The 21,584-nt window shown below is 36.0% G+C and overlaps 1 protein-coding gene across 12 annotated transcripts in view; it reads right to left on the bottom strand.

Annotated features, from left to right (window-relative positions):
• The window catches only part of LOC103711322 (putative amino-acid acetyltransferase NAGS1, chloroplastic), a 28,288-nt gene extending 8,733 nt beyond the window's left edge, over positions 1 to 19,555 (bottom strand). For 2 of the 12 annotated variants that reach the window (XR_015967248.2, XR_604746.6), the window contains exons 1-9: positions 19,004 to 19,553; positions 16,620 to 16,707; positions 14,567 to 14,775; positions 13,329 to 13,480; positions 6,017 to 6,440; positions 5,292 to 5,389; positions 3,688 to 3,799; positions 3,303 to 3,482; positions 981 to 1,053 (exon numbers count right to left, since the gene is read on the bottom strand). Coding sequence is in view for 8 of the 12 variants with exons in the window: in XM_026806320.4 (XP_026662121.4) it covers positions 935 to 1,053; positions 3,323 to 3,482; positions 3,688 to 3,799; positions 5,292 to 5,389; positions 6,017 to 6,440; positions 13,329 to 13,480; positions 14,567 to 14,775; positions 16,620 to 16,707; positions 19,004 to 19,363 (1,722 nt within the window). In the remaining 4 variants the exon portion in view is untranslated. Of the gene's footprint in view, positions 1 to 913; positions 1,054 to 3,302; positions 3,483 to 3,687; positions 3,800 to 5,291; positions 5,390 to 6,016; positions 6,441 to 13,328; positions 13,481 to 14,566; positions 14,776 to 16,619 lie in introns of all 12 variants that reach the window. The other 10 variants (XR_015967249.2, XM_008797427.6, XR_015967250.2 and 7 more) reach the window with 8 other exon arrangements.
• Positions 19,556 to 21,584: the final 2,029 nt, after the last annotated feature.

Here is a 21,584-nt window from a genome sequence, read left to right as displayed (position 1 = left end):
GGAATAAACTATTATATATCCAAATAATATTTTCTCCACTATAAAACCAACTTATCATTCGGAAAGTAGTTCCAGCTTGATATTCTAGACAACTTATTACTTGGCCCTAGAAGAGTTAGACGAACTCATTCATGGTCTCCACATGTTAAACAATTAAGAACATCCCCAGACTACAGTCATGGCAAACTCAATTTTCAACCTATAGAACACACACAAATGCATCTTTTGGGATGTTGAGTAGCATCACAAAATAGATTTTTTACAAAAAAATAATTTTTGACTGATGGAAATCAACATCATATGCCCTCAGATCTTATAGCCAAAGTTGTTTAGCCTATAAAATACACTTCCAACCAAGATTCACCATCTCGATACCGGACCCCATACTGGAACCATCCTATTACAATGTTAGTACGCCCAATATGGGGGCCAGTTCGGCGTACCGAGTGTCGGTATGCCTTTTATCCCGCATACTAATTTGTTATCGGTATGGTACAGTACGGTTGGTATGCATCGGTACCGATTGGTACAGCAAACCTTATTTCCAACTATAGAAAATTCATTATAATTCATTATTTGTCAGATGATCCTCAAAGCACTTGATGATGAATTGATTTCACCAAATTCCTATTAACTGAAAATGTAAACGGTATTGACATAAACTCTCACTGGTGACCTGAAAATGGGGACTGTTTAATATTGAATTAATCAAGTTATAAATGACACAATAGAGAGCTAGCACAAACTCTAATTCTTCTCCATACAAGTTTTATACAGCCTAATGTACTGCTACAAACAAGGTCATATCTGAAACACCTGATCATCATGAGACTCGATAAGAAAGTACTGATAGAATAGTTAACTGTGTAATGTTTCATATGATCACTAGAAAGTGAAAGGAAAAAAAAACTACCCATTATCACATTTTAGTCCTTCAATCTCTTTTTCTTTGTTCTTTCTTTTTTGTTTGACATACATACCAATCTGCAGCACGAGTTGTAAGCAGGAAGAGTTTCTCTAATCCAAGGTATGATGCCTTCTTCTCAATATAATCTGCAGATTACATCATAACCCTAATTTTATCAACATTCTGAACATACACACATTCAAACTAACCATGTTGATGTAGATGCTCAAAATTGAAGAATTTTGCAAAACACTTCTGTCAACAAAAGTAACATAATAAAGAATGATAACTGAATGCATTCATTAATTTAATTGATGAAATAGAACAATCTTTTAGAATTCATATATACTTAAAAGACAAATAGAAAACAATCCTTGGGTAGCTCTTAGATTTAGTGGTATGTCACCATGTGTTTACACATCCATGCATCAACTTTGATTGCTCTCTAAAATATAACAACATTCTAAAAAAATCATGGAATTGGAACTCCAATTGTCCACTAGACCTTGGTCTTTCTCACCAATCAATCAGAATCGACAAACTAACATAGACATTCCACTCTTATTCCTATTTTTGTTATATGTTTAACAATTCATTGACGTGAGGAGGCCACCAACTTATATCACCAAAAAGAATAAAAGAATTCATAAAGGTATTTACTAGAACTGAAGATTAATAAGTGGAGAAGCTCTTATAATTCGAATGATTATTTGATGCCCTTGAGACTTTAGGAAACTTACAAAAACAACACAAGGGAATCAACATGTAAGGGTTATGATATCTTTTCATTTCACACATATGGGCTAAATTTTTTTTTTTTGGGGGGGGGGGGGGGGGGGTGGGGGGCAGGGGATGAGATGGGGGAGATGATGGAGTTGTTATGTATGCACATATGAAGCTTGTCACACCACAATCCTTTTCTATTTTACACCTTAGTCACTACCTGTTGTTATTTTGAGCTGTTACAATGTGTTTGTCATCAAAGGGCCATTATTCTTACTTAAGTTACTTGGGCAGATGAAGGAGAAAGAGTAAGGAAGACAAAAACGAACAAAAAGGAAGCTGGAGCAGGGGGACTACCATAGAGTTTCTCGTATCCCCTGGATTTCTTTAAAAAGAGGAGATTTCTTTTGGCTAGACACTCTCCTCTGTTTGTCATATCTGTTTCTAAAAGAAAAAATACATGAAGTTTGGAAGCATGTAGTGGGGCTTCAAATTTGGGAGCATGTAGTGGGGCTTCAATTGTAAGGTGATATCCCCTCTCGTAATTTGTGATCTTCTTTGACACATAGAAATGACCTTGCAGTATTTTCCCATGGACGTAGGCCATGGATTTGGCCAAACCACCTAAACCTGTATCTCCATTTTTCGTTTTCTTTTTTCTCTAAATTTCTTTTTTGACTCTTGCCCTATTGTGCATCCAACAGAACCTTAGTGTGGCTGCATTGTAGGAAATGACATAAATGCCACCAAAACATGGAGAGAGGCCCCCAAAACAGAATAATCATGTCGGATTTTGTAATCGATCCAAACTTAGTAAGTCTATGGCATGTTCCATAGGAGACAACTCATCCAATATTTATCATGTTCGGCCTAGACAAATAATATGCTTGGTAAAAGCATGGAATAGCACTGGAGACAACTGTATATAGGATCACTCAAGAGTTTCCATAAACAGTGGAAACATAGTTAAAATAATATAGACATTTCATGTAGATCAGAGGAAACCTTATGAAGAGATGGGCTTTGATTAGAAGCAAAATGTTAGAAAAGGGAAGGGAGAACATAAGATGATCTGGAGAAATTATGATTATGCATACAAAAATGCTTGCTTTGTGAGTGGATAGCTTGATTAGCAATTAGGACTTGGGTCTCTCTCTTGGGCTGGACTGCGAAGTAGAGCATTGAACTCATCCTGCATGGCCAGTAAATTGTCTGTGCCAACTAGAGATTGATGGGACAAGGATTAGGGTTAGGACTATGATCAAATAAACCCAACAACATATAAAAATTTTATTCAAAAAGGTACAACAGTTCAGAATGAATAAAAGATAAAAATGGCGTTGGTAGCTCATAGAAAGTTATAATGATGGTCTAGAATCTAGATTTAATCTGAGGGTAGGGTATAACAAGTGTAGATAGATGTAGGATCACCTAACATGAAAGTGGATGAATATCTATAACTAATTCTTCCTTATTTTGGCTACAATTTTCAGAAGTTAATTAGTGATGAAAAAAATTCAGATTCAACTAATTGGCAAGTTAATATTAAATTTTAATTGCAACGCAATCACAAAACAATGATGATTGAATAAGTGAATGCATGTATAGACAATATCAAATACATTGAAAAAATGTACTCATTGGGAAAAAGAGAAAAGAAAAAGTAATTTACATTTTTTCAGTTAAGCATACCGAGCAATTTGTCCCCTTGCCCATGCCCACGGCACTCAGGGGATACAACAATTGCAGCAATCTCTCCACATTTCTCGTCAAAGAAGGGAAAAAGTGCAGCACAAGCAATGATTGAACCATCTCTCTCCACAACTATAAATGAATCCAATTGTTTAAGAAGCTGAGCACAAAGATCATGTAAGAGCATTAGAAAAAGGTATTTCTGCTTAACAAGTATGACACTAGCCCAAGAAAGCAACATTTAGATGCCGTAACTTTCTTTTATTACAATTTGAGTGCCAGGAATAGAGGAAATGAAAAACATATCTAGATTTAAGCAAACGGTCAAATGAAGTTTAAACAAAAGAAGATGACACAGTGTGAACCTCTTCATCAGTTCTCCGAACCAGCGCACCAGATACTTCTAAAGGTTGTATAAGTCTTCTTATGCCAGGAAAGTCTGCCAATCTAGCATTCCGCGTTCCCTCATACACATTACTGAAATATATGGTGAGAGGAATAAAAAATAAGACTTTATGTTCTCCAATGGATTTAAATTCTCCAAGAATTAGGTGTATTTAGTTTTGCAGAGAAAGTACTCATTAGGAGATAATTAGCACTTTAAGCCTACTTTACAAGCACAAGCTACCAGTCCATCAAAACCTAATATATTGCAGATTCGAAAACCAAACATAATGAACAAACATGAGAAATCAATTCTAAGCTTTCAGAAGATGGCGCACAATCACATTGGTAGATCCATCCACTGAGAAATATAACACTTTAGACTTATGTAAGTATACAGTATGGTAGAGGATTAACTCATGCACACAAATAAGCCTAGAATCATAGTTGTAAAAAATGGACCAGAGACTGATCCGGTCAAGGTTCCACATCAAGGGTCTGTGGTCTGACCACTGGGTCAATCAATAGAACATGATTATAATTTGAAAATATTTTTTTAAAAAATAAAATTATTTAAAAAATTAGATATAACATTAGAAAATATAAATAATTAGCAATAAATCTTCTACATTAAATACTATCCTTTACATCACACGGGTCTACATTTATATATTCTTTAATTACAGCATAAATAGTAATCACGAGTCATCCACTATTTTTTTTTTAAATGATTATATATATGTAATATATAAAATATTTAGAACCAATTGATGATTTTAGTAAAATTTTTAAAATATCCAAAAGAATAAAAAAATATATTTATGTTTTTGGTTTTGTATCAAAGAGCAAAAGAATTATTTTAATGGAAAGATTTGTAGAATTTATTGGTATCTTTATTATTTTAAATAGAAATCTTTTGAAAACATTTAGAAAGAACAAAATAAATTTATCTATATGCGATTTTATATGAAAGAGGAAAAGTTATATGAAAGAATTGATTCCTAAAATATGATAATGTGCTTCGAATATGCCTAACATACAATTTTGGAAGTAGCAAAATAAAACAGATATTAATGGTATCTTGATGGTTGAGCGGTTGGCATTTTAATCTCAAATGACCTGTTTGAATCCTCATATCAACTACTTGTTTTTTGATGTGTTTTGAAACCTGGTTTGGACCGATCGGTAGTCCTTGCAAAAAAGGTCCTATTCAAAGATTAGACTGGCCAGGGGTTTGATTCACTGATTTTCCAGTCAGGAACTGAATGGTCCGATCCATGTTTTATAACTATGCCTAAGACAAAAACCTAATGGAGACTTAGATTCTTGAAGCAGTGACTATATAATATTTCAAAAGAGTGAGCTAGTATGGTCTTGAGAATAATTAACCCTCTCAAGTCTCATCAATAATTAATAGGATGAATATGCTTCATTTGCTAAATGGGCATTAAGATAATGAATGCCAGAAAAAGTGAAGCAAAATTCTGCACATCAAGCATCAAACCATGTAGAAACATATTTAAATATCAGGAATAGCATTCCTTGATAAAGAAAATAAGTGACATTTGGCAAGATCACTACATACCTAGCCACCATTGTCCCCACTCCATCTCTTGTAAATAATTCTAGCAGCAAGGCTCCACTGAGAGTACCATCTACAATATGAACTCTTTGAGCTCCACCCTGACCAGTAAAAGAAAATCAGTTTCTTATAATGATAAGTAGATTGCATGGACAAATGAATAATGATGCATTCTGACTCTGTAGACACATTTTGAAGCAACTCTCCAATGAGAAGATAGTAAAATCCTAGCTTTAGTCCTCACAAGAAAAATAGCTCCTCCAATTGAGGTGGTCCAAGTTGAAAATCCTAACACATGCAGGTGGCTGCATCCAACCTATCATTTCAAAGTTTGCAAACCAATCATGGTGAATCTCCACTAACTCATATTATCATGGCTTCACTTGTCAATAGAAAATGTTTGCTTATCCAAGATTCTATCATAAAACAACAGCAGCTATGTGATGATTGATATAAGAAAACAGATACATGAAAAAGCTTCTCATGAGACTGAAGCTCTCATCGCGAAGGAGCAAATAAAGGGGTTTTCCACACAACAAATATGTTATATACGTGCTGATATCTTAGGGTGATATCATCATATATCAGCTCATCTAATGTTGACTTCTATAGAAGCCTAAAATCAAGGAAAAAGCAAAAAAACACAAAACATATAAGGAAAGGGAAAAACGTATATAGAAATTATTAAGCCAAAGCCATGTCACATGTAATCATGGATGCAAACTTACTCTGCATACATATGCTGCAGCAGCCAGTTCTGAAAGGTAACCATTTGATCTGTTCAATTGCTCTTCACCTCCAATAGCAAATCCCTGCTCACCAGACCATAAGCCATTCCCGTTGTCAAACCCGACACCATTTTGAAAAGTTGCATTACACTTTTCTCTGTAACCTTTCCAATTCCAAGGAGGTTTGTTGGCTTCTTTTAAATCAAGATAGCATGTACAATGCATATCATCTTCACCTATAGCCTTGACATAATTTGCAGCTATTTCACTTTGCTTAGCCCGCTCTCTAATCAACATATCCGCATCTTGGAGAGACAAAAAACGAATGACTTGTCCCTGTTCATCAAGAATTTGACCGTCTGTTATGCAGATCAGTTTATCTGCATTGATAGCTAATGCACAAGCAGTAGCAACTTCATAAGTGCTGCAAAATTCCAACAAATAAAAGTGAGTCCTTGATGATTACAAAAAAGGGTTTGTCAAAAATCTGAGAAAAAGTGAAAAAGTATAAGAAATGGTGAAGCAAAAGAGAACATTTTAGAAGGTTTTAATCTGTAATTGGGGCAGCCAACTACAGAAAATGCAGATTCAAGGAGTAAAATACATGAGTATATATATACATTATAAGGCAGGGTCTACCGAACCAGGCCGAACCGCTTGGTTCGGGCAATGCCGAGCCGACCTGGTGCAAAACCGGGTTGGTTTGCTTATTATTTTCAATTCCGGCCCCGAACCGGCCAGAATCGATCCCGAACTGGCCGGATAGGGTCCGAACGGGCCGGTTCAATTAAAACTCGGTGCAAACTGGGTTCGCACTGAGTCAACCCGGTTCCGAACCAAGCCCCTCATTGTGGACTTGTCTGATGCTTTAATTGAAGTTGGGAAAGCCTAAGAAGGCCTTTCCAACAGCAAATGAAAGCGGCGGAGAGATTTCCGCCGCTTCCGCTTCCCAACAACTCAAAAAACTCGCCGATTCAGCAGTTTAGAAGGAAGATTCAAGCCTAAATAAGATGTGCTTCCTCTCCCCTATCTCATTCCTCCTTTTTTTTGGTGTTTGAAAAAATAGCTCGAAAATTACAAAATAAGGAGAGATCATGCCAAAATTTTCGATTTGGGCTTGATTTTATTATATGTTGTAAATCTATGAACGATCTACACGATGACGTAAAATTTTTAATTCTTAGATTATAAAATTTTTTAAAAATTAAAAATATAATTTTGGATTAAAAAAATAAAAATAAATATTTTTTTAAAAAAAATGTAAAATCATAAACGTATTTAGGGGCATGCAACCTACTCTCCATTCATTCAGGTTTAGATGCGATCATGTGCATAACGGTCCAAGTCTAACTTTAAAAAAAAATGAAAAATAAGTAACCTTTGATGCATGCCCAAGAGCCTAAAAAAATATATGTAGCATCCATGATTGGGTTTCACATGTATCTGAGCTAAAATTATTTTTTAAAATATTAGTATTTAAAAATTATTTTTAAATTCATAAAATAATTAAAAAATATATAAATAATTTTAAAAATTATAAAAAAATAGCAGTATGTATTACATAATTCAGAAGTAATTTTTGAGCTAAAAATCATATTTTTGTGAATTTATGAAATTTAAACATATTTTTAAATTAAAAAAATTAAAAATATATAACTAAATAAATAAATATATAAAAAATTAGTATTATGTATTAGATAAATCAGGTGTATTTTCTGAAGTAAAAAAATTATCTTCATCACAACAAAATTTTGCTATTTTTAAATAATTGATAAACTGACGTACTTAATAAATCTGCAAAAATCGAGCTATCAGGAAAAAAAGAAGCAAGAACGTGACATTGGCTGGGATAACGGGCAAATGCTCTCCGGTCGGCATCATTGGAAATACAACTGGTGCAACATAGAGTACAAGGAAGAAGGGGTAACTAGGTTGAAGCATCACTTAGCTGGTGGTTCCTCCGACGTATCTATATGCTGGAAAGCCTACAGGAGGTTCAGCGGCTGATGAAGAAGCACTTCGCTGATTTTAGAGTAGCAAAGGAGATGGTTGCCAAGAAGAAGGTGGAGGTGGACCGCCGAGCGACAAAGCCACCTACCTATTACTTCAGGAAGTTAGAGGAGGCGTCCACTCCAGATGATGAGGAAGCACAGATCTAGATTGCCTTGCAAGCAAGCCTGGATGATCAGTGATAGCAAGATGAGGTGGTCAGGCATAGGGCTCGATTTGAACCCTTGTACTACAAGTCGGGCTCTGGTTCTGCGAGCAGCAAGGCAGATCCAGAGTTTAGAAGAACCTCAGTCAGGGAGGCCGTCAACAGAGGTGGTGGCTGGATTGCATCTATGCTGAGAACTTTTGGTAGCAAAAAGAAGTCATCCAAAGAGATTCTACCAGAAGCAGCAATCCATGATTTAGATCCACATGCCTTCTTTAGCTGAGATTTGAAGCAGTAGAGGATTAACTCAATGCTGAAGAAGGATAAGAAGAAAGATATGTGGCGAGCTATTAGATATTAGTTCCACTTCAGCCACATCCCAACGAATGTGACAGACAATACGTACTATAGGTCTGCCATATAGGTTACCGGTCCTGGTGTAGATATTTCAAGCCCGAAGGATATCTATGGTGAGCTTCTCGACAGTAATAAAAAAGAGCTAGAGAAATGGATTGCTTCCTACAAATAGCAAGTGGGCCACATATGGACTTACTGTGATGTGTAATGGTTGGATCGGTCCTACCAGGTAGAGCATCATCAACTTTCTGACATATTGTGATACGAAGACTTTCTTCCACAAGTCGGTTAATGCTTCTGATCAGGTGCACGATGCTGCGTACATTCTCAAACTTATGGAGGATGTGATTAATCATGTAGGAGGAGAATATCGTGCAGGTTATCACTAATAATGGGCCACAATATAAGACCGCCGGAGAGATCTTGATGGAGCAGCAACCATATATTTTCTGGACCCAATATGCTGCACATTACATCGACTTCATGCTAATGGACATTGCGAAGATTTGTAGGGTGCAGCAGACAGTAGAGACAACTCAAACCATCATCAGGTATATTTATAACTATACATGGGTCCTTTCACTGATGAGGAGGTATGCAAGGAGAGATCTTGAGATCATAAGTCATACGGTTTGCTACCAACTACGTTGCACTTAATACCCTTCTTGAGAAGAACGCAGCCCTATATCAGATGTTTGTCAGTACCGAGTGGCAGGATAGTAGATATGCGAGAGCCGATATTGAAGGGAGCAGCGTCGAGGATTTGGTGATGAGGCAGACAATCTGACAGTGGGCCACTACGATAGTGAAGGCTATCAGACCATTGTATGAAGTGCTTCGGGCCATGGACAATAAGAGGTACCCCAGATGAGCTTCCTATATCACATGATGGAGAAGGCAAAGACTCAGATCATATGACAGATCCGACATACGCCCATGAGTCCATCGACATCATTGAACGGCGGTGGGACTACTAGATGGGTATGGACTTGTATCTAGCAGGTAAGTAAAAACATTGAAAATTAGACTGCTTCTATACTTGTACAATTTGACTAAGACAATACGAACTTTATGTGCAATATACTACCTGACCCCTCAGTTTTAGTACAACATACCTTAAATCGATATGGATGATAAACTTCTGGCCGCTCTGTGAAATGTGATTTACAAGATAAAGCCATATCCAGAAGTTGTGGCCCTATGTCTAAAAGAGATAAGTTAACTTAAGTGACATGTGTAAGTTAACTAGTATCTTCTATTATTAACATAGTACAACACGGTTCTTTTTCACAGACCAAAGGATATTTAAAAAGGATAGCGGCAGCTTTGGAGTCTCGATAGTTGTTGTAAGTAAGAAAACTATGAATTCAAGTATGTTACACATCAGGAGGACATTTACCTAGCATTAGATGGTTACTAATATGATACCATATTATAAATAATTTTCTTTAATATTTTTGCAGCTGAATGGTGGATTCATTTTGAGTTGTCCACAAAAAATCTTAAGCAGCTAGTTATCCAGATTGTCTCCTAAATGATCTCCTCGAGTGGCTGTGAGCGCAACTAGTCCACCTTCGCCCTCATCCACAGTAAGCAAAGGAACCGTTTAACACAAAAACGCCTCAACAACCTTGTATATGTTCACTACAATCTGAGGTTGAAACTGAAGTGCATTCAAAAGAAAGTAGAGCTCAAGTACACAGATCCACTCTATAGTGCTTTCATAGATGATGAAGATAATCCTATGGTCGGATGGCTTGTGGTCCAGCAGCAGGATCCAAACTTGACGAGCAAAGATCGCCTCCACAATCGGCCAGTTTCGTAGCCAGAGAGCCTAGGGTCGATGCAGGGCAATGGACTGAGAGCAATATTTCACGCATCCTTCTAGCTGATTGGCCACAGCCACAGCCACAGAGGAGAAATCACCACATTACTCCTTGTCCGAGACATCCTCTTAGAGATATAATCGAGAGATGCTTAGACGAGGTCACTACGCTATCCAGTTGACTCGGTCAAGAGGATGACATACATCCTCCCAGCATAGCTAGGGAGAGGGGCACGAAGGGTAAGAAAGTAGCTGCCCAGCACAACAAAAAAAAAAGACAAAAAGCTCCTACAATCCTAATGGAGAGTGTCAAAGAGTTAGTTCACTCAAATTCAGAGACTAGGAGCAGCAGTTCTGGTGGTTATGGATCTGCTGGCTAGGAAGAAAGTGGAGGACATGAGACCACCGTTTATAAGACAGTCGCAAAGTGGTCTTCAATTCACCGGTGAGTCCCAATTTACGCATGCTACACAAGATCGGAACTACGGTGCTGATTAGGTAGAGCCTGCGAGAATATGATTGCATATAGGAGACGACCTTCTTGATGTCATTCAAGAGCAAGACACGATGCAGCTGCAAATGACCTCGCACATAAAGTAGAATCCATAGACGTATCGGGTCCCGAGTCGTATACTAGATCCTATTATCCGCAGTCACAGGCAGCTTATGACCCATACGGATGCGAATATGGATATGGTGCGTTTGAGGCATCTTCCGATGGCTACTATTTTACGCAGCCTAGAGTATCTTATGAGTTAGATTTTGCTACCGATATATTCGGATGGATCCCTCCAAAGTCGTATTATCAACCAGAGCTTCAGCGAGAGATCCGAGAGTGCTTATAATCCGACACATGTTTCTTATGGGATGAGCATTATCACTCGACCCGATTTTAGATATTGATATGTATGTTATACTTTAAATATATGTAATTGATTGTATTATTTTTTTAATTTTTATGTCACTACTTGATTTGAGGATATTTTATATTGTTCATTGTAGAATACAATATCTCACTAATCATTTATGATTTGTATCATTTTAAAACAATAAGATACATCATCTAGGTTAGACCGAGATCATAGAAACATAAAAAAAATCAAAAAAATATCAAAAAAATTAAATTAGCCTTAAAATCATTAAAAAAGTTTAAAAGAGTGATTATCAATTAAATATTCTTAAAAACTCCAAACAAAAATGGCGTGCTGGTGCAGAACCGGCACGCCCTATCTATACCGGTTCGGTACGGTACCGAGCCATACCGGACGCCGACTAGTATGGGTCCTGGTACCGATTCGGCGGACCTTGTTATAAGGTATTGATATGTTGGACATATGTTGCGGGACTAAGCTTTTGCAGGGAGTACATCCACACATTTCCAAGAGTGCTAAGGTTGTTAACATGGATGTAAGTACCTGTAAGAATGTGATAATCATCAAAAAAAACCCTTGGCCAATCTTAAGCTGGCAGATCTAATTGAAAGAAATTGCAAACAGGTCTCCTAATTACCTAGACCAATTTCAGCAGTCTGTGCATCTTTTGAGATATAAAATTTTCTGCCAAAAGCACCCTCAACTAATATCTAGCTTTCAAAAGGAAAATTTTCGAGGGTTAAAGACTGGAATGTTCTAGGTAGCCTGTGGATAGGAATAATCAGGGATATATACAACTGCAACTCATACAATTATATTTTTAGACAAGGTTTTGCTTGTCCCATCAAATTATATAAGCATCAAAAATGAACCTCATGCTGAAAGAAACTGAAAGCATGTACCCATCTTAATCTTTATTATAGAGATTTTGATAACACTGCTTGCTTCACCAAATGACATTCTCGCAATTCATGGCAATTCCATATACAGCCTTCTTGCAATCAAAGCACTTTACTGTTTTCTTGCTCATCAATTGAATAGCTATCTATTTTTATCTAATCCCTCCGACACCAATCTTCAACCTGTCTGATTTCCCTCTTACATCCTTGTGAAGAGGCTCCACGATATGTTTCTTCCTCATCCTATTCGAGAGAAGAGAGAAATTTTACCGACGAAGCAAAATAGCAACTAGCTTACAAGGTCGAGGAGGAAAAGTCAAAAGAAATAAGCTGTTATCCTTACCAACCATCTTAACATTAGTGATGAGTAAATAACAAAAAAATCATGAAGATTATTCTCTTCACAAAAGTTTTTATAATTTCATCATTCTTAAAAGATGTATGCACAACCTTGGGTGCTTAAGGCAGGATATGATTTAAGTCAGAGGAGCAAAATTGGGTTTAGGGTCAAAGTGAAGATCAATAAAGATTTGAGAAGTGAGAGCATTTATAAAGCATTTGTCTAAAACTACAAAAAATAGAACACATAAATAGCAATATATTCATCTGATTGTTGCATGTTACATAATACATAATAGGTATATCCAAAATGCAAAATGTTAGTAGATGCAACTTTAATATTGAAATAACATTATTTTGATATAAAAAAAATAATTTCTAAGGAAAGGCTATGTCAGACTAGCACTAACAACATCAACATGTATTACTTTTTGAGTTCCACTAGTGACCATTAAGCACATTGACCATGATCCAGTTAGAGAAGGATGGATGCTACTAAACATCCTAAGTAGTAAGTACCATCACTTCCACTCCTAGCCTTCCACTATTGTGGAGTTCTTGGGTTTGTAGTCTTTGCACAGACCCTTTGCATCTTTAATATCATATGTCCTCTTGTATTGACAAAAGATTCATATCACCATGTGTCATCCTTAATATGTGAATATCAATAAAAGTAATGCGTTCATATCAGATAGAAGTATAACATTTCAATAGTTGATGATGCAAATTGCATGAACCATAGACTAAGTTCTTGCTAAATTATACTTTGCAAGACATATTTTAAAACGGAAAAGCAATGCTACATCCATAATCAGAAAGAACTGGGATAATTTATAAATCCATTCATAGAAGCTAGTAAGCATACTTGCAATTTAGAACTTCTCCTGAACTGGAATAGCCCAGATTGCTTACTATAACTATACACTCTTTATCAAGCCTTTCTTGTATACGAGAAACATATATTTTTTTAACTTCACCAGTTGATCCGAAATCAACACCATCTACAACGCCTCTTCTCTGCCAAAAGAGAAGGAAAAGGAGTTACCTACCTGAACTAGTGAAGGAAATAAGATTGCAAAACTTTAAATTTTTAATTTTAAAAGCACCCAGACCGGTGCATTTGCTTATAATCTCTATGAATATGATAGCGACCATTCAGGAAAAGAGCATTTTTTGAGAAACAGAACTTCAAAAATTTGCCTTGCCCACAGTCCAATATATGTCAGAACATTCTAAAACCATTGGTAATATGAGAATTGGAACCTTTTCATTTTTTTTCTTTCTCTGAAGCATCAATAAGATTCTTTAAAAAACAAGGGAAAAAAAGATAGACAAGCAAAAGAACTCCTCATGTTAAGGTGGTATAATAGTGGAGACCAAACAGAATAGAGGAAATAAATCATTACACCACAAGGGCTTATTGTAATACACAAGTAGACATGGTAAAACATTAAATAAGTTTCGTCCTCTTCCCTGAGCCTTTCTCAACTTAATAATTTCTATAGAATATTTTCCATTCTTCATCTTATCCTCAAGAATGTCTCTTCGGCATAGACATGACTACTACCAAATGTCATTGGTTTCTCTTTATCCTAACAAAGACAAGTCAAGAGAGCTCAACTCTCTTCATCTCTAACATAGAAGATAATCTAAGAGTCTTAAAGGTAGGTTCTATTTCTTTCCCTGACTCAGAATAGTAGTACAAGTGGGACCAATTTTTCTCCTTGAGTACAACAAAGAGAGTATCGGGGCCCTGTCTCTCTAAGTATGAGACAAATAGAGTTGTTATCCAGCATTAGTTCTAATTTTAAGTTGCTAAAGAGGATATTATGATGTCAGTTATTAAAGACTGTTACACATAAAAGATGGTTTCTCCAGGTTGTGCATCTTTTATAGGAAAATAAGGAAATGGTGCTGGCTAACCCAGAGAAGGGCACATAGAGAATATACTTATTGGTCAAATAGATTGTCATCCATAGAACGGTTTTCTCCTAAACTTTTGCTCATCTTTTAAACATATTCCTTGAGTGATACCATTTTATTGGAAAAGAATGATAAGACCAGCAACCACAAATCATTGTGCACAAGACATGCAAGACTCACCTTAGCTGCAAGGAAGTTGCCACTTGCAACATTAACACCAAGTTCATGCCAACGACTATTATCGCCATGTCGGCGAAGATTCAGGATAGGGGGACCAGGAGAGAGCTTTGCTTCTACTGTGAGTCGAATCCTCCCACCAGCTTCCATCGCAGCCTCTAATGAATCAGAATCCGTAATTCTATATCGACCTATGTATTTGCCCTTACTTCCTGAAAGAAGACATCTAAAAGCACATATAAGCATCTCATCTGCTTCGAAATAGCATGACTAAATGTAAGATGAGTAAGAAGCATGCACTTAAATAACATCTAAACTAACAACATGCAGACAGGTTGCCAACCAGAATTATTTGAAAACACAGACTGCTCAACTTTTCTTCAAAGAACCGAGTCCGCATAAGACAGCTTTGTAATTAAGTGAACTTTTGTGCACTCTGAAAAAGCATATGACTTTGAATTAATGATGTCCGGGTGGTCATCGACTTTTGATGCTTAAGTATTAATGAAGAATTGATGAATTGATTGCCAAAGTGCATTAGCCAAAAGAGTAGATTTTTTGCAAAGAAAGATGGGGTAACCATCAAAGCCAAAATGGTAGAGAAATTACTATACTTTCAAAAGAGGAATTAATGGACAAAAGAGAAACATAGCACACTAATACACAAGCTAGGTAATGATAAGAGGGATAGACTCATGGAATATAGCATCACATTTAACCAACACTATTCAATTCATCATGAAATACTATTAGTTGGGAATGCCGCAACCAACAAAGAAAGGTCGCAGTGGCTTGAAAATTTTAAAATGCTCTAACCATTGCTTCAAGAAAACAAAACATGAACTGTCAAAGAAAATTTATAATTAATAAAAACAAAATTTGATCTTCATGTCCTTGTTACAAATAAAATACTTTTGTACTCAGATAACTTGTTTGAATCCCACTGTACACTTGTCAGATAACTTGGTTGAATTACAACTTTCTGGCGTGCGGTACTTCTAGAAGACATGTCTTGTTGAAACGACCATGAATCATATATTTTAAGGTTTAGTGGCCTCTAAAATCCTAATGTATGTCTAACCGAATAGTGCAACACAAGAAACGAGATTAGAACAAAGCATCGTGTTTGAGATTACATACACAAGCCTTTGAAACATGTTTGTCACACTTTCTTATTGCTGGAGTTTTTGTGGAAAGGGGAATAGACATTTCTTATTCAAACTGGCACTTTACAAGAGAAGAGAGAGATGCCGTATAACAGCTGGTGAATTTGCTTCATCACACAATTCATTCTTCCATATTCAGTCTAAAACAATTAATATCAAACTCATGATCAAGCTTTTCCAAAATACAAGACCTGCACAAGTCAGGGAATATATTTTTTCCAATCATTAAATAAACAAAATGTGAAAAGCTACTTGTCTGTCATCATTATTAATTAAAATTGAAGAATAAAAATAAGTAACCATATTAAATTGACATTCGACTAAAATTGATCTTTTTCATGGTTGCTAGGTTAGTTACACTATTCAAATGCACATCAATTGAGTGGGTTAGCAACTTAGCATCCAACAAGTCATTACAACTCTAAACTAACACTTTAAATTATCATATGGCATTATCACTCTAAATTATCAGTTGGCATCACCAGTCTAAGTTATCATCGGCGTCGGAATCTGGACTGATCCCTGCAGTTATCCTTTCTCAGAATGAGTACCTCCTTTCAGATGCTATATGAATTATGAGATTCACATGGGACAAAACCCTGTTTCCACAGGAACTAATTGCTGTTCCATTCCAATAGCACGGTCACCCAAGTTCAATCATTAATTAGGAGGAAAACTTCTTTACAGAGGGAATTAGAAAAGAAAATAAAATCATAGTCATCAAAGTGACAAGAATCAAAACACATTGAAACATGATAGTTGAAAAAAGGTAGCCACTGCTAACCAATTCTTAGTGAGAACAGCAAACACAAGTTTATGCATGTATCTAGAATTATAGCAATCAAAAGTCAAAAGCTCATGCAGTTGCAAATTGCACTAGATTAACTCACCTTTCTCTTCCAAGAGCTTATCAATATGGACATGGGTCCCAGGAACCAGGACAAATTTGATCCCTAGACCATGAAGGAGTGAAATATCCTGCATGATGGATCATGTGATGTTGACGAACAAAATACATTAAGCAACCACTTTCTGGATTTACAATAATATTACGCTAAATGTACCTTAGAATATAGTGTAAATCAATTCTGGTCCGAACAGCATTAGCATACATGCTCACCATATTTGTTTTAAGGAGCACAAATTAGGATAAAAGGTTTCGCACTTGGAAGATGACTAAAGGAAACCTATATGAAATGTGGAATAAAAGAAAAATGTGCAGGTGGCACAAATAGAAATAATGATAGTGTGGCATAAAGTATACAATGAAAGCCCATTTCACTTGGAGCAAACTGACCATGTTAAGCCATGATAGCAAAAAAGGGCATTCTCTAACATATGTCATAAATGCCAAAATAACTTATATTTCATACGAGTGTTCTCTAACATATGTTGCAAGCAGAGAATGTGCTTTTCTCATTGTGACACAGCATACATACTTCACAAGCATTTAACATGTCAATTAAATAATATCAAAGACAAGAGATCTGGATGTAGATGAGAATATTGAGGTCAGTCTCCCATTAGCTAGTAAAGAAATGTGAAACCCTGCTAAATTACAAGAACCTTTTAAAAGTTAAAGTTTTTAATATACACTCACATTAAAAGGAGAAAAAGGGAAACATGGCCTACGGCATATTTTCATGCACACTTCTATTTGTTCTTACAAATATAGATAAAGATGCAACTATATGTTCACTTCAAGCTTTTTTCCAATTTACATGGGCTTAGGCTAATGCATCAAAGTATTGACCAAACAGTTGGAGAACCTTTTGCAATCATCTATACACCTACTGTCAATGCTCTGTTTAGTCAGTGTTCAATTCTTCATCAAGTTGGCAGGGCAGGAAAGAAGCCCGCCATGGAACTTGGAAGACAAGAAGGAAAACTTATGTTATGCAGAATAAGCCAATGAAGATAGGGTAAAGGCTTAAAGATTCCCATTGGAAAGAATCTAGTTAAGTAAGGAAGAAGGCAAGGCTCAACAGACAAAATTTTATGCATCTGTAAGGAATATATTAAGGATCCAAATGGCCAATTTCAAACAATCTCATGCATAACATAAATGCAGGCATATTGTGAAGATACCACAAAGCGTTAATGCGTAATAAGACCAGTTCTCGTGTCTAGCCCACGTTGTGCTTGGCAACGGGTGAGAAAAATAAAAGGTATAGATGCCTAATGCAACCTCATATCTATCAACATTTTAGAGTAAACAGGTGAACACTACAGAAGAGAGAGAGAGAGAGAGAGAGAGAGAGAGAGAGAGAGAGAGAGAGGAGGAGGAGGAGGAGGAGGAGCATTAATTAATCAACAGAGAAAACGAGACTTAAAAGATGAATTTAGTTTTAGATTTTAATCAACAGAAAAAAACTAGAATGACACTGAAATAGTAGCCTCATACCATGATAAATCACGGAGGGCAAGATAACAGAAAAGCACAGGAAAGAAGAAAAAAAGAATGCTTTCCTTATTTAAAATTGTACGTAACAGAACCTCTTTTACAGTGCTATCCCTGCAGGAAGCACGAGCCATCACCAAGACACCAGCCAATGTAACATTATATAACTCCAGTGCAAAATATCGATGACAAAACCATCTCATATGGACATAAAAGCAAGAACATAAGGACAAAATAAAATTGTAGTATGAGCTGCAAAGAAATGTTCATAATCAAATCAGATTGTCAAAAATATTTTATTAGAAACGGTAAAGTAAGTCGGTAGAAGAAAACAAACGTACAGAATTTTTTTCTTTTTTCTTAACACGAAAAAACATTTTAATTACTAATTAGGCATGTAGGACATACTTCCAAGATAAGGCAATCAGACTGCAAACCTGAAATATGTTAGATGTAACTTCGTTCTATCAATCAGGTACTTGACTCAGCTGACAAGCTGTACAAGAACAGCATACTGGACTTTTAAGTATTCGATCAGAAAACAAATGATTGGAGAGGCAATTAGATTATTGTGCCAGCTTGAAATTCCAAAACACGATATTCCATTAAAGAGGTGAGTTCTTAAAACTTACGTTTTTACGATGTAAAACAAAAGTTTCCAACTTTAAATCATTTCCTTTCTCCTATAGTTCGTCTTCTCATCTACTTAACTAGACCGGCATCCTTTTGTTCAAAATTCTTCAAAAGACTCCCTTCCAAGCAACCCCATGATTTCTCCATCCTATAACTCTGATTTTTTTAATTAAAAAACAGAAAAAAAACTCAAATCCAGTAAAACAGAGCAAAACTTCGAAACTTGAGAACACGAGATACCTGGAGAACACTATCCAAGTAAGGGCTCGCCACGATCTCCCCTGAGATCACCACCACGAAAGTGCTCCCCCTGTGTGCCCTTATATACGGCCAAGCTTGCCGAAACCACCTCACAAACTTCTCGTTCTCATTCTCACTCCCGCCACCACCTCCACCGCCGCTGGCGGCGGCCACGCGGCCATTCCCGGCGTGCCGATCAGCACTACAACAGACGGAAGTACCAGCCCTCCTTCCAAGAAAACCACCATCCGGCCCAAGACAACGCATCCGGACGACCGGGGACCGAGGAATCCGCCCCGGATTCGAGGCTGTCGCGGCGAACCACGCCGAGATCCACGGTCTCGAGCACGAAGCAGCCATGGTCGGAGGAGAGTTTTGCGAAGGGATCCGGGCGAGCGGTGTAAAACCCTAGAGAATGGGTGTGGAGAAGAAGAAGACAAGAGAAGAGAGTTGGGAGAGACGCGGCGAAGTGAGAAAGGGATGGAGTTTCAGTGTCTTTGGCGGGTGAAGTGGAAGAGGGGGCGAGGAGGGAATATCACCGGCATCGTGTCAAATTATGCCGAAGCGACGCGTGAGGTTGTGCGTCAAAAGACTCAAACGGTTGTAGTGTTGGTGGGCCCCATTCTTGTCAAGAAACACAAAATTTAAGGAACTTTTCCGGTTTTCTTTGAAAGAAAAAGTGGGCTAAAGAGGGGGAAAAAAAAAAAGGGAAGGATGAGAATTGAAGTGGTCGAAAGCATAGCTTCAACCACCGAGCAGAGGAGGATAACATAATTGGAAACTTCTAGGGGAGGAAGCCAGGAGGTAGCTGCTTGAGGTGTCCTCATTCAATGAACCTTGATATATATTTTTATTTTGTTTTCTTTTTTCTACATTGTTTTATTATTTTAGGTTAGAATATGGATGAGGATGTTAGGCTGCTCGCAATGTAAAGATTCTTTGTTTGAAACAAGGAATTTAGGTTTAACAACTACCACCATCTTCATTTTTTACCGATTTTGGTATATTTTTATCTTTTATTTTTTTAAAAAAAGCCAAACCCTTGATCCTATGAAAAGCCAAGCAAAATTTCTGGTAAAGCAGTCTCTTATTTTTAGTTCTTTTATTTTTTTTTTAGAAAAAAGCTACAAGATACTACGAAAAGCTAAGCAAAATTTTAAAAAAATAATAGAGCAAAAGAAAATAATTGTCAAATTTTAAAAAATGGCTAATCTTTTATAAGGATTTGGAGAAGGAATGGGTCAAGAGCATGAGATACAAAAAAAATGACACCTGCCAATACTTCATATTAAATTTTTGTCTTGGAAAAGAACTTATTATATCATCATTTGGCTTTTATCATAGATGGGCACTAAAATATAACAATATTTTCTTTTCAAAATGCATAAACATAGTATGAAAAATGAATTAGCAATTAAAATATGAAACAAGGTGTATCTAATGGATTGGCTTGTAAATGACAGCCTATTGATATCAACTTGTTAAAAAAATAGATATAAACAAAAGATGCTTTCACAATTATACAAAAAAAAAAATTGTTAGATTTAATTAATCTTGTAAAGGTAACTTGAGGAATTTTAGTTATTTAACAACTATAGTCAAAACCCATCAACTTCTCAATTATTCTAATTATAATTTTTGCATGTATAATCTTGCAAATATCTAAATTATATGTATACCCTCATAAATTGCCATTATAGATTATTTCTTTTTCGCATCTACCCTTATCAAGTTACAAGTATGTATATAATAAGAAATAATTTATAAAGATATACACATAAAAAAAAAATCTATGGGGGATACGCATTTATAGTAAAATTGTGAGGTTATACAAACCATTTCAGAAATTTATAAGAGTATAAATGCAAAATGATAATTTATAAAGATATTCATGTAAATATTAGACTTGCAAGGGTAAATATATAATTTTAAATATTTGTAAAGATATACATATAAAAAATCTCTCAATTAATATGTATTAGGAATTTTGCATAAAAATCTTATAAATCAAAATCTAATTATTGCCATCATTATTTTACCAAGCTAGTCAGATATGCATTTACACATGTCAAGATATACCTGTAGTCATTAGGTGCAAATTGAAAACAACTTGCCTAGGGTGAAATATTCTCTCATTTCTATTTTTCAATAATTTAAAACATATAATTCAGTAATTACAATAAATATTTCAATAATTGAAAGCATGATTATAGAATGATTCCATTGCGGATGAGATTATTCTATTCTAACGGAATGTTCCCAGGCCTTTTCTCTTGGATTGGGACATCGAAAAGACCTTTAGCAAGATGTTTGCAAACATTATCACTAAAAAAATAATAAATAAAGATGAAAAGTCAAATCAGCATATACCCATAATGAAGACTGAAGACCCCTTGCTAGAGATATAGAAGCGCCAAAAAGGTTTGTTATAATAGGAGACTTTTTTGCTCCAATTTTTCTGGATAAAAAAACATGGATGAGAAACATGCATCTTAGTGCAAGAGACTCTCATAGCAAAATCTCAAAAAGATTAGATATACGATGTTATACCTTCCATATGAAAAAGTTGTATTTATATTTT

The sequence above is a fragment of the Phoenix dactylifera genome, chromosome 7 (assembly GCF_051530095.1).
Source record: "Phoenix dactylifera cultivar Ajwa chromosome 7, Ajwa_hap1_PhDact_Kaust_v1.1, whole genome shotgun sequence".
Lineage (NCBI taxonomy): Eukaryota > Viridiplantae > Streptophyta > Magnoliopsida > Arecales > Arecaceae > Phoenix > Phoenix dactylifera.
Note: the sequence above shows the minus strand (reverse complement) of the source record. Positions and strands in the feature narration are given on the sequence as shown.